Source organism: Sceloporus occidentalis, unplaced genomic scaffold (genome assembly GCF_023333645.1).
Source record: "Sceloporus occidentalis isolate IW3139 unplaced genomic scaffold, rSceOcc1.0.p SCAF_130, whole genome shotgun sequence".
Lineage (NCBI taxonomy): Eukaryota > Metazoa > Chordata > Lepidosauria > Squamata > Phrynosomatidae > Sceloporus > Sceloporus occidentalis.
Window position 1 is genome coordinate 1336108 of NW_028317110.1, and position 15987 is coordinate 1352094.

At 38.4% G+C, this 15987-nt stretch overlaps 1 protein-coding gene across 1 annotated transcript; it reads left to right on the forward strand.

The window, feature by feature from the left end:
* The first annotated feature begins 5834 nt into the window (after window positions 1-5834).
* On the forward strand, window positions 5835-14968 carry LOC149281560 (proton channel OTOP2-like). Its single transcript, XM_089499139.1, has 6 exons — window positions 5835-6192; window positions 7238-7374; window positions 7695-7753; window positions 9389-9525; window positions 11685-12541; window positions 14798-14968. Exons 1-6 carry the CDS (start codon window positions 5835-5837, stop codon window positions 14966-14968), a joined length of 1719 nt encoding a protein of 572 aa, XP_089355265.1.
* The last annotated feature ends 1019 nt before the right edge of the window (window positions 14969-15987 follow it).

The window sequence follows — 15987 nt, forward strand, 5'->3', positions numbered from 1 at the left end:
TTAAAGTCAGGAGATCTAAAACTGATCAGCAAGGCCGTGGTTGTTGTGGGTATAGGTTTCCATCCGTAGCATTGGTAGGTGGGGGTCTAATGGTTTTCGGCTATATATTCGCTGTAAATTGTTGTCTCTCTTTTTCATAGGCCCCCAAGATTGGTTTGGATTATCGGCCATTCTTATATACACTGAGCAGCTCGGAGGGCGGAGTGGCATGTTTACGGCAGGAATCTGGGTTTCTCTTTCAGCATGGTCCGCATCCCTTGGCGTGGTTTTTGGGGTCTTCGTTAGGATCAGCTGTTACATGAGTGTCGCTTGTTACACAGGTTTGTTCCAACATCGATTGTTTTGGTCATTCATGCAGGCGGGAATGACATTGGTAAGGTTAGGACCATTTCACTGATTCATAGGATCAAAGAAGACATGGCCAGAGTTTGTTCTTTGTTTTCAGGCATTACGCTAGTCTGGCCTGAGATTGTTCCCCATCCAGCTTGGTCTAAGGATCCTAAATTGAAGGCATTAGAGAGGTGTTGTAGGAAGCTTAATCATTCTGTATCAAAATTTGTCTCGAAGTATAGGTGGTGTGGTGGTTCGACATAAGGATCTGGAGGGTGATAATCGGGATCTGATGCGTAGTGATGGTATTCACTTGAATTCTATTGGTCTTGACATTTTTAATCTGGATCTTCAGTTGGGCATTGAAACGGCGCTGACGGGGGGGCGCTTCCCGGCCCATAAGTGGTCTTTGGTCCGTGCCGTGGTGGCGGTCTGGGTCCCCTGAATATTTGCCCATAGGAGGCTTGGGGAGGCGTGTCCTGCGGGCGGCTTATGGCACCCGCAGGGCTGGGACTCTTGGTTAATCGGTAGTTATTTAACTGCCTGTTGGGCCTAGTGCTCAGCAGCTGGCAGGTTGTTTTTTCGGATGTATCAATGGTTTGTTTGTTCCGCTGGCCTGGGGAATGGGTATTGTATGTTCAATAAAAGCTGTGGGTATTTGGTTCTTTTTGTTTGCCCCTTGCTATGGGTTTAAGCAGGCTGTACACCCCTGGCCTAATGGTTATTATCTGCCGTCACTTTCTATGTTTCTACATTTCTATGTCTGCATATGATTTTCTTTGTGACGACTCCCCAAAATGTGAATATTAATTTAGAAACAAAAACCTGAATATAAGATAATCCTATAAGAAAAACGTTTTATTAGTAAATATTAATTCACATGTAAACTTTTTTATATTTAATAAAAACTATGATTGAGAAAAATGCATTTTTTGTTTTTATTTCCTTTTATTTTCCAACCTGTCCTCCAGTTGTGCACATCAGCCTGCTACTCTGCCCCAGATATGCCTTATACCCCCTATATGCCACTCTGCCCCCGATATATCTTATACCCCTATATGCCACTCTGCCTCCCTGCTATGCCTTATACCCCCTATTCACCACTCTGCCCCCCAGATATGCCTTATACCCCTTATATGCCCCCCAACTTACCGATGCATCCCTAGACTTGTCCATCATGCTTCAGACTCCATGGTGTCAAGTGGTTGTCTCCACAATGCGCACAGACAACCTCCGCTGCTGCCAGGGACGTCCCCTGGGGCTTCTATGACTGAGCACCGGAAGGTCATGTCACGTCGGTGCTCTGTTATAGAAGCCCCGGCGGAAGTGTCGGTTAGCAGCGGAGGTTGTCTGCGCACATCATGCAGACGTTCACCGGCTGTCTGAGAGGAGGATCCAGGTCTTCTGCAGCACTGCGGGGGATCCTCCTTTCTGGCAGCTGGTGAACGTCTGCACGATGCACATAGACAACCTCCGCTGCTGCTGGCCAGTACTTCTGCGGGGGCTTCTATGGTGGAACACCGGAAGGTCATGTCACATCGGCACTCCATAATAGAAGCATTTGCTCTAAAAAAAACCTTATAATCTTATAATCAGTCTTATAATCAAGCAAATACGGTACTTCGATTTTGGCCGAGGAAGCCTGTGGACCTGATCGATCAGAACATCCTCTGACTCCGGTAAGGTGAGTACTGTTTGAACCAGTGTGCGGGTATTAGGCAATAGACCGCAAATCCACAGTTTTTTCTCCTTGAGCGATCCTCAAGATCTCCCATTTTAGCTTGCAAGGCTTCCAATTCAGCATGGAGGGTGTTGCAAGTAACCTTCTTGATTTTGGTTCAAAGAAAGCAGGAACCACGCTCAAAGACGCCTTGGATCTGTGAGTAGATAATCCTTGATGAAAATCAGTTGCTAGCAATGAGGTATCTCATTGTGCTGCAAGGCTGGAGGAGCAAGTGCACTATGCATCCTATTCCATTGCTGTCCAAGCCACACACCCCAGTTTTAACACTATTCTGAACTTCATCAAAAACGTAAATAAAAGATGGCAAAATGAAGGGTTATGACACAAGCCTGGGTTTCTAAAGAAGATTAATTACATAGTCATGAATATAACAGACATAATTTATTTGGGCGACACTGTTGCTAATTCAATAAGGGTTCCAGCACCACACCTTTTAGAACAAGAACTACACTAAGGGAGCTGCATCCTAAATTATTTTATATAATCATGAACCTGCCTTTTTGTGACATAACCTGTTTGAATAATTGCAGCAAGGCAGTTCACACACCAAAAGTTTATAGTACCAGGTTTTATAAGCTTTTATTATATTATGTTCAGGAAGATGATTCATTTATTGAACTGGCAGTTAGAAATTCCAATCTGATAATTTACACTAAATCATCCTTACATTCCAATGTTAATGTTGTATGTTAGCACACAACATTTTATATATTCATCTTTATCTCTGGAGCAGGGAATGGTATTTATTGCTTTGCACAAAATAGCTAAATCATTCAAACACACATAGATCACTATTAAAATAAGTGAAAATAATCTCTGAACAAACTATGTGATGGTGATTAACACAGTTTTTACAGTTTATTTTGAAAAGTAAATTTTGTTATTTGCAGCCTCCTGTCAGAATACAACACACCTAATGAGATGTTCTGTAATTTTGCACATTGGCTTGTATATTAGGGACCCTAAATCAAAATTCACATGGGGTAAGAGTGAAATGTTTATGTCTAGGTTATCACAAAGCATAAATCACCTATAAACAAAGAGTATAAATATGAAAAACAGGAAGCTCGCCACAGACCCAAATTCCCAAAGACAGATATTCTCTCAATACAATACAGGGGCATTTTGAGACATATTGATTGGGAAGGAACAGAAAGACCTACTGAGATCAAGACCAAGAGACCCTGATTGTAACATGACAAAAAACAGCAACGTTCTGCAATCTGTAAACTAGACCTCCTGGCATAGGGTCTATGGTGAAGAGGGGTGAACATAGAGATACGCCTAAAGGAAGACATTTATTTGGTGCATCTGTCCAAGACCCAAGTTCTTATCACGATACCTAAACATCTTTAAAGAAACCGAGCAATCAACCACAGGTACAGTGATCTTACTCTAGGGACAAACTAGAACTTTGTTCATAAACTGAATATAGGAATACTTTATTATAATCTATAAAGATTCATGAGTCCCATGGGCTTTAGTGACAAAGGACAATGATGCTACTCCGTGTATGAACAAACTGTCTGCTTTTCTTGTTGGAAATGAACAAAACAGGTTATTTGAAACATAACAGTAGATTGTACATTGAGTGCATTAGTTTCATACTTGGTTTCATTATTCTTCTGCAAAACACAACCATTAATGTGAGGTACATTATCGCAGATAGTATACTTGATGTACATTTGATATTTTTCATATTTCATTTTATCAGATGCTTTGCAGAAGCATATACTGGGTGTAAACAAATTAACAAAAATTTAGAAGGAGCACATAGAATTTATTTTTTATGGCCACTTTTTATCCCTTTACTATGTGGTCTTTATAAGTATAACATGAAATGCTGGGATGGCATCTTAAGATGACATTGCCTAGGGGTCTCACATGGGTTGACCTTTGTAAGTAGGGTCAGGATTCCAAAATAAAAACAGAATTTGAATGCAGATCAATGCAAGTAGTCCAGCTAGTCTGAAAAGTACAAACTTTTAGTGCTAGCTATAGTTGGTTTAGCCCCCATCTAGTTATATGAGTCATTATTTATACTTGCCAATGAACCTTTTCACCCTTTAACTGTCAGCATCTATTTATAGTGAGTCTTGTTTTAATTAATTGTTTATTGGGCAATTTATTATTAAAGCTTATTATACTACTTTTCATAGGACTCCAATCAGTTTTGGTTTGAACTTTTCAGATATCTTTAAGGTTACCCTCAACTTGTTTCAGATTGGATAGTATTGATAAAAAAGTAATTTATCTTTATCCTGAAGGGTTTATCCTGAATTTGTTGGGCTGTTTCTATTTAGTCCAGCTAGTCTACCCATTCTTTCTCCCTTTTTAAACCTCAAACTTTATGTGGTCCTTAATCCTATTTGGGTATTTAGCCCTGTTTAGTATCACCCTATGCCCAGCTCATGGCTGGCAGACAATGTTTCAGCCAGCTCAAGAAACCTGGTAATTCACTGTGTGTACTGTCACATACAGCAGTTTTACTCATATTACAAACCATAAAAATGTCCTTAAATTCACATATATGATGTACACAGAACTTTTTGCTACTATACTATATGTATAGTAGTATAAAACATAACCCAAAATGGTAATACCATATATTTTAGTGAATACGTTTAGGACATTCTACTCACATATACTGCACAAAGGTACATTTAATTAAATACACAGTCTCTTCAGTATATTTCAAACATTAATGAACGCTTACAGCTTTGCACTGAGAAAACCATGTCTCCTTATGAATTTGTTCTGCACATAGTATCCTCTGTTTCTGTACAGAAAGTACATTAGCACATTACTTTGAAAGAAGCATAATACTATTATCTGATTATACAGTTACTCTGTATATACCCTATGCAGCACCTCATATAGCTCATACAATGGTAGTGTCAAAATAGTGACACACTTTATTGCCATTGAAATGCACATGGTACTTAATAGTCAATCACTGTGTGACCAAACTTCTGGTTGCAAAGTGCATTGTAAATTATTTTTCAGAGCTTATCCTGGTGTGTGTGTTTGGGTGTTGTTGTTGCAGAGCCTGTCTTGGTGTGTGTGTTTGGGTGTAGGTGTGGCAGAGCATGTCCTGGTGTGTGTGTGTTTGGGTGTCGGTGTGGCAGAGCCTGTCCCAGTGTGTGTGTTTGGGTGTTGGTGTTGCAGAGCCTGTCCTGGTGTGTGTGTGTTTGTGTGTCTTGTGGCAGAGCCTGTCCTAGTGTATGTGTGTTTCCATTTCGTGTGGCATACCTGTCCTGGTGTGTGTGATTGGGTGTTGGTGTGATAGAGCCTGTCCTAGTGTGTGTTTGTTTTGTCATCTGTTTTCTGGCACTTTACTTTCTGTAGGAATAAATTGAACTATTTAATTTTTACTTATATAGAGATCAAACACACTCTTGAATTTGTAGTCACTTAAGAGAACAAAACTTTCTAGGCCCAGAAATCAGTGAGAGTAAAAGTAAAAGTTCTGTGTTATTTAATCTATTTCAATCTGCATATTTTATTAAAAAGGATTAGTGGCACTAAATTGTGGTTTCAGGTGTCCCGTGTATGATACCTTTTTTAGTGTACTGATATACTCACAATCCCATCACATAAGATTCTATCCTATATTATCTGCCTCGCACTGATGCATATTAGGGAGCTTGTACAATGTTTTCTACATTTACACAGACACTTAATGTCAATTCAGTATATTTGTTACAGTGCTGTGAGCAGCAATGACACAACTATGTCCTTTTTTTTCTAGGAGCTGAAAATGGGAGATCAACAAATTGAGGTTGTTGATGTTGGGGCTATACAGCAAGTGCCAGAGCCTAGGCTTGAGAAAATAAGAGAACTATCCATAATTTCTGTTGATGTACCTGAGGACTGGAAACAAGGAGGGCGTCTCATGTCAGGCTTATTGGGAATAAATATAACTTTGCTGGGATGTGCACTGATAAGCAGTGGTGCTTTCTATGAAGTGGCAGTAGTGGAGCATGAAGTACTGTCTTTCCTCAGTGCCCTTATGGGTCTCACTGGCTGTTGGATGGTTGTCTATCTCATATGGACATCGAGACAAAAAAATTGCATCACCTTGAAGGACTCACATGCAGGGCCAATTTGGCTGAGAGGTAATATAGGAAAAAGCAATCAGGTTGAACATTTGTAAAATATGTTATTTGCATTGATCCATAAACAAACAAAACCATCCATTAAACAGTTTGTACAAACTGTGACATACAGGAGAGATATGCTTAATTTGCTGTATCAATACAACTTGCAAGTTGAATGATTTATATTCTAATATTTTGAAGTGGCAAACTGCTTGGAGATCTAATATTGTGAATTAACTGCCCCAAAGCATATGCTTAAGCAATAGAAGGGCACAGAACCATATATATATATCCATATATATATATATATATATATATATATATATATATATATATATATATATATATATATATATATATATATTGTGACATTCGTGTAGGATTGTAGGGAGGTATGTTTCTTCTAGATTCCTTTCCTATGTGAAGTAACACCTGAGTCTTCCACCTGCTAGGTGATTAATTTAGGTGAATGAGAGGGTGGATATAAAAGGGAAGCCAGGAGGGCAGGTAGCTCTTTGGCTGAGGACACAGAAAGCCTGTCTGTGGGAGAGACATGTGAGTAAAGGTTGCTGGACATATTATGTTAAGTTGGCAGGGAGAAGCTCTCCAGCTGGTAGTGAAGGACATCCTTTGTATAGTAAGTGCCGGACAGGCAAGGTATTTCTTTTGTCTTTGCAACCTTTCTAATAAACCTGACCCTGTGTCAGATTGCACAAACTTGCACAAGCTGTTTGCCTGGTTTGAATGAAGACAGGCGCTTGTCCCTGGACCTCAGCGAGGGGCGATCCCAGACCTATCTCACAATATATATATATATATATATATATATATATATATCTCAATCGATAGAATTAGATATTATAATAGAGTGGTTGTTACAGGAAGCTACCTGAGCTACTTTGTAACAAACTTTTATGCATTGTTCCTTCTGTTTTACTTTTACTCTAGCAGTTTCCCTAAATTGGGGGTATGGGATACACTTTTCATACCATTTTTTCATTCCATTCTAAGTTACAAGTAACATGCAATTTATTGTCCCTTATCTGTGTTTCTATCACCTCAGGGGGCTTGGCTCTTTTTGGCATTTGCAGCCTAGTCCTTGATGTACTGAAGATTGGAAAATCAGTTACTCTGGTTCATTGTGAATCTCCACTTAAAATTATTCATCCTGTAATTCAGGGCCTTTTTATAGTGATACAGGTAAGATCGAGAGCATTCTGTGAACTCTGTTAGCTTATCTTCCTAAAAGCAGTATGGCAGTCTCTGTCTGCCTTTTAAATACATCCTTTCTCCTAGATATGTTTATCAAAGCTTGATCAATATCAGTATCTGTTGCCTTTGACCCTTGTTTTTCTCTGACAATCAACTTTGCTCAATTGTCCATCCTTCTGTCTTAATGCATTTCTTCTTTCAGGGTGATGTGTTAGATTTTATTTTTCAATGTTCTTGATCAATCTTCAGCTTTCCATGCATAATGTCTTGGTCAATGAGTTATGTAAAAGTGTATGCTCTCCTCACAGACATATTTTATCTGGGTATCCTGTAGAGATTGTATACAAGTTCGCCTAAATATGACAAGGTAAGGATTTGGTGAGTGCGTTAAGTGTGTTTAGTTGAATTGCAATGATCATTGTTTAGGGGCAATTTTTACACTGGGGCCCTGTGGTTTCCAGTTACACACCAGCCTCCAGACGGTGACCCCCCAGTCCTGTTGCGTCACAGACCCACAAGTCTGTGTGTGTCCTCTGAGGGGTCTTGAGCTTCGCCTGTGTGGCAAGTCTGTGCTGATGCTGCAGAGTGAGGAGTGCTGAGCACCTTGGGTAACATGCTGAGTGCCGGTGATGTCACACAGTGCTTAGCGTGTCCTTCAAGTGCACTGCTAGGTAGCTGCACTCTGGAGAGTGTCATTGTGTGGGGGTTACATGACAACACACACTAGATCATCATTGAACACGAAGGGTGTAGAACAGTTTACAAGTTTGTGAAATAAATATTATTGAAAACATTTTTTGTGGGTGTTTTTACATTTTAAAATGGGGTGTGCCAAATATAGGATCTGCCTTGAGTGCCAAATACTCAAGGTATGAATCTTTTTGTAAGTTGCATAAAATGCATTCTAGTATTTAGAAAAAAATCTAAAAGCTTAATTTCCATGCTTTTCTACTCTTCTGGTTTACTTGCCTTTGTCTTTTTTTCATTTTCTCTCCTTTTTGCCTACCTTTTTTTATCCTTCTGTTCTATTCATTTCTCCCTCTTTGGCAATTTACTTTGTCCTATCAGTGTTTTTGCACCTCATTTGCTGACATCTTTTCCTCATCTTCTTTCCCTATTTTCTTTTATGTTGCTTGCCTCTCCCTTACATGTTTCATCCTAGTTTTAATGTCTACTCTGTCCCTCCACACACACTTAATGTAATAGAACAACTTAGGCCTTGTGTGTGTGTATATATATATATGTATGTATATATATATGTGTGTAATATATATTCTCACAAAAGTGAGTACACCCCTCACATTTGTATAAATATTTTATTAGATAAGATGCCAAGGTTTAGACATTAATGGCTGTGTGTTGAGTTATTTCGAGGGGACAGCCAATTTACAATGTTATACAGGCTGTACACTCACTACTTTACATTGTAGGAGTATCACATGACAAGCTATAATAAAATATTTACAAAAATGTGAGGGGTGTACTCACTTTTGTGAGATACTGTATACTTACACACAGATTTTACCGCATCCACCACTTTGCTCCTGTAAGTTCCTTGTGGTCTGTAGCTCCCTTACTATGCTGCACACCTACATCACTTCTCAGGATGCAGTGTCAGTGATGTAGGATGATTGCCAGTGATGCGTCCAGGTTGCTGGACCTGAACATCCTTTTGTGGGACAGATGAGAGTTTTGGGCCCCTTAGTTTGCCTGGGCTCTCGGACAATTTCCCCCTGTGCCTCCATTAATCAAGGGGTGGCTTAAGCTTTTCAATTCATAGCACCACACGTTTAATATCTCACGTCACAAGGTGTTTCATTATAGTAATATTTTTTAGACCGTAGACTACAGCAGAAATAACTTGATTGATAGATCAGCTTGCAATACTAATGCTTCAAAAAAAATAGGTCTGTCCTCAAATTATTTCTTATTGTGCTCCATTCGGCTCACACAAGCTTTTTAGAAAATGTTATACTATTAATTTAACTGTGTGTGTGACCAGGTGTGGCCTCATGTTGACACTCAGCACTAATTTGGCTGTATGGATGGCAGCTGTGACAGATGAATCACTACATCAGTCAGTTCATGAAGAATCCTCTACAGTGAACCAAACAAACAATAGCACCAGAGACCTTAGAGGTAAGATATCTATTGGAGTTGAGTTAGTAGTTAGCAGAGAACAATTAAAAGGATCACCAACCAAGTTAAATTAAACAAGGCTAGATTTTGCTTTCATGTAAATGGCTTATTATTGAGTGCTTAGTGGTGCAAAATGCATAGAGGTATATATTTCAGTATATTTTCATTAGTTTAACTCAAATCTGGTTTTTAATTTTCAATTAACTTTGTTGGTACTTCTTTAAATGATTCTCTCCTTAACTAAAAGTGGATATGCATGAAGACGTATAAAATATGAGTTTCGGAGTTTATTTGCTAAACAATGTTGTCAGGAGAGTTGCAGTTTCCTCTTGTTGACTTTAGTATTCATTATAAAGGATCAACCCCAATGAGCTTATGTTTGCCTGATTGACCTTGTATAATGCACAGTTAAATCACAGAAATTTTTTAATAGAGACCTCATTACTTGACATTATGCAAAGTCAGCTTATCTATGTTTGCAGAGAATTTTCCCAGGAACACACCTTTCTAATCCATTGTGAATCCCGTCAACTCCCAGTTTATTCCTTGTTCAAAAGCTAGAGGTCCACTGGATACTAGGTTAGATAACTGCTCATTGTTAGTCACAACACCTTACTCACTGTATTGACGAATACAAGTCTAAAGTCAGATGGACGTTGTTTGTGACTTGTAAGCAATGAGATAGTTTATAAGGAATTAACCCCTTAACGACAAAGCCCAGACTTGCAGTGCAATGTGATAACGACAAAGCCTGTAAATGTAGGGGCTGCTGTTAAACAGCTGCACCGCCGCGATCACAGGCTAAAACAGCTTAGAAAGCGATCGGAATCGCTTCCTAAGCATAAACTGTGTTGCTGACATGCCTCGATATCGAGGCATGTAGCAACACAATACCTCTACCCCGATAGCCTTGTGATTGCGCCGAAGAGATGGCGTCAACAATAGAAAAATGAATATGTTCACAGAGGGTCTATCCAGGTACTGCATTCAACCATGCAAGGTCAATGGAGCCCAGCTCACTAATCAGTGTGATTAGTAAAAAAAAAAAAAAAAAAAAAAACGTTTAAAATTTTTTTTTTTTAAATTAACAAAATATGGTAACATGTAAAAATTCCCCACTGTCAAAAAAAAATAAATAAAGTTTTTTTATGAGCAAGTCCTACAATTCACACTATATCTTCACAAAAATTCCCACATGGAAAGAATATGGGCTATTATAAATGCCCATAGGGTGCTTAGTTTTTAAAAATGTATGATTTTATGGGGTAAATTGAATTAGCCGGCTTCAAAGATGTCTCAAATATGGGACGTGGGGACAGACAGACCAAATGTCTAAGTGGCAAAAAATACACACCTCACAAAGGTAGCCTTTTACCTCTCAAATAACCCAACATGCATGTGAGGTATCACTGCGCTCAGGAGATGTTATTGAACACATATTGGGGTGTTTGACACGGACATATACCAGGAGCGGTAAATTCATACCTGAATTACAATGTGTGTGAAAAAATACAAAAATTACTACCAGAAAGTTTGACAAAGGCTGGTAATAAAATTAGTGCATGGAAAGGGTTAAATATTTGGTTTGATGGGGTAAATTGTATTGGCCGGCTTCAAAGATACCCGAAATTATTGCCCCATAAAATGCAGAAAAAGCAAAAAAAAAAACATAAAAACATTGGGTATTTCTAAACTCAGGACAAATAGTAGAATCTATTTAGCAGGTTTTTTCATTAGTCTTTGCATATGAGTAAAAAGGTAATTTTTTAACAAAGTAACCATATTTTATATTTTTTTAATAAAATATGTGTGAGAGCATGAAATGAGAAAATCACAGCAACACTGAAAAATGTTAAGAGCCATTGTCCCAAAATGTACTATGAGTAAGAAAGTCTTGTCATTAAGGGGTTAATTAATCCACAATATTTTAAGTGGGAGAGAATACACAAACACTAAATATGAAAATTGTGTTACATTTATATATAAAAACTATAAAATCAGACACAGCTAACTTGGCTTTGCTAGGCATGCTGTGGTGCTACTAAAAAACTACTACTGATGCAGCAGATGAATTGTTTCTTAAAAGTGTTAACACTGATAAAGGACATGGCTACTGCTCATTTAACACAGTGTACTTTTTTTCATTTCAGCTAGCGGAGAATCACATGGCTGTGTTTGCATAACGGCAATTTGTAAAACCTTCCAGACAGGCTATTATTACTTGTACCCCTTTAATATTGAATACAGCCTTTTTGCTTCAGCTATGGCATATGTGATGTGGAAGAACGTGGGACGTGTGATTAATCAGGATTCTCATCATACACAGCATACTTTCCGAGCACCAAAGAGCGTTGTGGGACTTGTCTGTGGGATTGCTGTCCTTGTTACAGGTCTAGGAATCTTCATTGTGTATGAGATTGAAGTGAACACTGAGGAAGCCAAATCTCAAGCTCTCACCATGTTCTACATTTTTAACATTGTAGCACTTATCCTAATGTCTGTGAGCTCCATTATTGCCTCCATCATATACAGATTTGACAAGAGAGATATGGATGGTCACAAGAATCCCACACGTACCTTGGACATTGCCTTGCTCATTGGAGCTGCTCTTGGACAGTTTTGCATATCTTACTTCTCTATAGTAGCCATTGTAGCCACCTTTCCAAGAGACCTTCTCAATTACTTAAATTTAGTATATTCATTACTTATGATTGTTCAGCACATATTGCAAAACACTTTCATTATAGAGGGGTTACATCGAAAACCCATGCATGACTGGCACCAAGAAGACCATAGCTCTGTTGCCTTCCATGACAAAGATGTATTCAATGAAGTCTACCGCAACCCAGCTGCTGCCATTTCCACTGACAACCACAATGGTTCTAACTGCCTGAATAAACTGGATACACAAAGTCTTGGGATTATAAACCACTGCATCACACGAGATGCAAAAACTGAATGGAAAAGTAAAGTCCTTAGAGAAGTTTCTTTGTTCTTGCTTCTGTCTAACATAATAGTAAGTGATAATTTCAAGATGGGATTATGTTTTGTGTTTCACTAGGGCTACTGATGTTGGGTGTAAGGTTCTGTCATTGGTTAGATGTAATGTAAGGAGGGTGTTGATAAGTGGTAATGACTCCTGGCAAAAGTGGTAGGGGCGAATAGAGTCAGGGAATTAAAACATATGGTTATACAGAATGTAGGACAAGATCAAGGACAGATTGAAGATTGAGCCTTTGCATCAGGAAAACTACATGGGCCAAATGGTTCTTGTCATATGCCATATGCAATTTTTTTTAATAATCCATACTTAAAATATGAATTATGTAAAATCTAATTTTATATATATATATATATATATATATATTCCACATTCAACCGTAATAGAAAAAAAATCCTACAAATTAATGTTTTAATGTCTCTAAGAATGCAGTGGTTCCACTCGTTTTATTTTGTCATCACTATTCAAATGGCAATAAAGCCAGGGGACATCAGGGCCTTTTATTTATATTAGGTGTATTATGTGCAAGTACATTGCACTAGTGATGCCATTTTAATTAGTGATTAGCAACACTCTTGGGAGCACGTAAGGTGTGAACAAAATATTCTTGTAAATGTATGTAACGAACATTGTGTGACCTTGAAGTAGTAAGGTATCAGCAGTGCAAGCTGCAGTAAAGGCAGGGCCCTGGGTGAAGTGATGGGAGAGAGGGTGTGTAGATTTGTGTAAATTGGATTAAAATTTAGTTTTTGTGTTAGTATGTGTGGGTTTTAGTTATTGGAGGGGAGCTGAAGAAATTCTGCCACTAAGCATAGGCTTCTCTCTGTCTAAAATTCTAAATTGTGTGGTGGTGACAGGTTACTTTGGTAGTAAGTGTTTTCAAGCTACTGGCAAATGTAGTAGTAGTCTGTGATTGACACAGGAAATTAAGATATTTAATATAATTACAATATCAATTACACCCTCTATCAGATACACTATTAACAAGAGTCTACTCTTTGTAAAACTTTTGAATAATAGACATACGGAACATAATGAGCATTTGTTTTATCCATGATTGTCCATATTGTACTTGGCTTTATGAGCAAAGCAAACTTAACTTGTGACCAATAATGCAGTCATAAGACATAGGAACAAGATAGAAACACAATTTGATGCCAGATAATAACCAGTCAGCCCATTTAGTCTGCCCATTTTTCCTGACTTTCTCGGGAGACAGGCTTTATTCAGTCCTTGGTCTTGTTCCATTAATCTACCTCCCTCTTGATTCTGTGTCATGGAAAAAAGGCATCTTAGCCAAAGATGATTGGAAACCAAATACAGGTAAAATAAAAAAGTAAATCCCAAAGTTCATTATTATCAGGGGAAAACAGCATTTTCCTGATGGGAAGTAAAACAGCCGATTAATGTGGTGGCCCAAGACCACACTTGGCACACAGACTACCACAAGAAGCTTCCATGCATCAAAGAATGTGATAAATAATAGACTTGGACGCTGGCCAACTCTTCGTGTTCGTCTTCGTGTTTGTCTTCATGGGAGGAAAAATCTTCGCATATATTCCGCGAATATTCGCCCGTTCCTGTGGGTTCAGTTCAGGCGAATATTCGTGTACATTCTTTGTGTTCATTTTTTCTTTGTTTTTTCAGTTTTTTTCGTTGATGGCAGACGAGCCCCTTGCTGGCGACCAATAGAGTCGCTCGTACAGACTTGCGGTTGGTGCCGCAACTTGACCAGCAGAGACCACTGGTCTCCCTGACTTTATTGGTCGTTCGTTTGGACTTTTAACTGTTGGAGCAGGGAGACCAGTGGTCTCTGTCGGCCAAGTTGCACCAAGTTAACCCCTGACGGCAAACCTACGGCTTTCCGCTCCCGTTATCTACGCAGCATCGCAGGGGTTAACGGGAGTGGAAATCTGTAGGTTCGCCATCAGGAGTTAAAAAGGCTGTGCCTATTGGTCGCCTGCAGGGTCCTCCCCTGGCATCAACCAATTCGTTTTGTGCGTCTTCGTGTACGTTTTACTGCCCGCTATCTTTGCTTCTTCGTTTCTTCGGGACGAAAGCGCACTCTTCGTGTTCGTTTTCATGTTTGCCCGAATACGAATACACAAGTCTAATAAATATATCCATTAGACGAAATAATAAGTAACTAAGAGTTTTTCCCAACATGAACAAATAACATGGAACATTGCTCCCAAATGATTTTTAGTAAACCTACCAATCCAGTCCCTTACACATGACCCTGATTAATCATATTGCTTTCTTCCCTTACAGTTCTGGATCATGCCAGCCTTTGGTGCCCGACCACAGTTTGACAATGGCTTGGAGCTGCGCTTTTATGGGTATCCAATGTGGGTGGCTGTTGTTAACATTGGCCTCCCTTTTGGGATCTTCTATAGGATGCATGCTGTTGCCAGTCTTCTGGAGGTCTATGTGATGTCGTAACACAGCATGTGTCATTTGTGCGAACAAAATCATCATCAAGAACATTTCTTCATGTCTTACTATGACACAAGCCAGCCTCCCATGAACTTTAAGTCTTTATTTAGGACATAATAAATATGATTCCTTCCAGACAAAAATGTCTACTGCTCACGTACATATTTTAATGCATACAGAGCATTGCTTTGTAAGATAAAGGGTTTTTTTAAAATAAAAATGATGTGGTTATATGCCCTAAATTGTAAACATATGATTATATATTCATTTAAATTATATAAAATTACTGTATACAGTATTTTTGTGTAAATGCCAGTGACCTGAGGGGGCACATTTGTGAAGGGAAAAACAATCAGAGGACTGGTAATTTTCACATTCGGTTGAACATTTTAGCTCTATAAGTTCACTTTTGCAATGTAAAGGCTCTAACGTGATTCTTCTGCAAGAAATTGACTGTATAACAGAGTTGACTCAGTGTGATTAATTTCATTTAATGTTGATTATGTATTATTCAGACACAGCTCAGCCCTTCTTTATAATGCAGTAATATTAAATAATTAAATAATTTCCGCAAATTCTTACCTTAGTGAATACACTTAATAAAATGAATGGAATAAAATGAATCCAGTTATTTTTTTTTATTTAAATACTCTATTTCTTTTCTCAAATAAATGAAATATAAGCAAATACACAATATTCACACATTTCTATCCTGATTACACCCCCCCCCCCGTGTCTGCTAGAGAAAAAAAAAAACACCATAAACCCCAAGTAAGTTGGAACTCCTTTTTCTTTTTTGATTCACCACTTCTATATTGTTCATTTTTTTACATTTGTTCAATCATATTTAACCACTGGGCCAATACAGGGGCTCCTTTATCAAACCATTTCCTCAGAATCAATAGTCTCCCTAGAAAAAAAAAATTTCTAAAAAGTTTGTTTAACCTGCCAAAGTGTTACAACTAAATTTCCTTTTCACAAAAAAGTATATGTCATGCCAAAAATTTTTAATCGTGTCACATTCC

Coding starts and splice junctions, on each gene's coding strand:
- LOC149281560 (XM_089499139.1), top strand. CDS start 5,835: ATGGGAGATCAACAAATTGAGGTTGTTGATGTTGGGGCTATACAGCAA. Junction 6,193..7,237: donor AGGGCCAATTTGGCTGAGAG/GTAATATAGGAA, acceptor CTATCACCTCAG/GGGGCTTGGCTCTTTTTGGC. Junction 12,542..14,797: donor TGCTTCTGTCTAACATAATA/GTAAGTGATAAT, acceptor CTTCCCTTACAG/TTCTGGATCATGCCAGCCTT.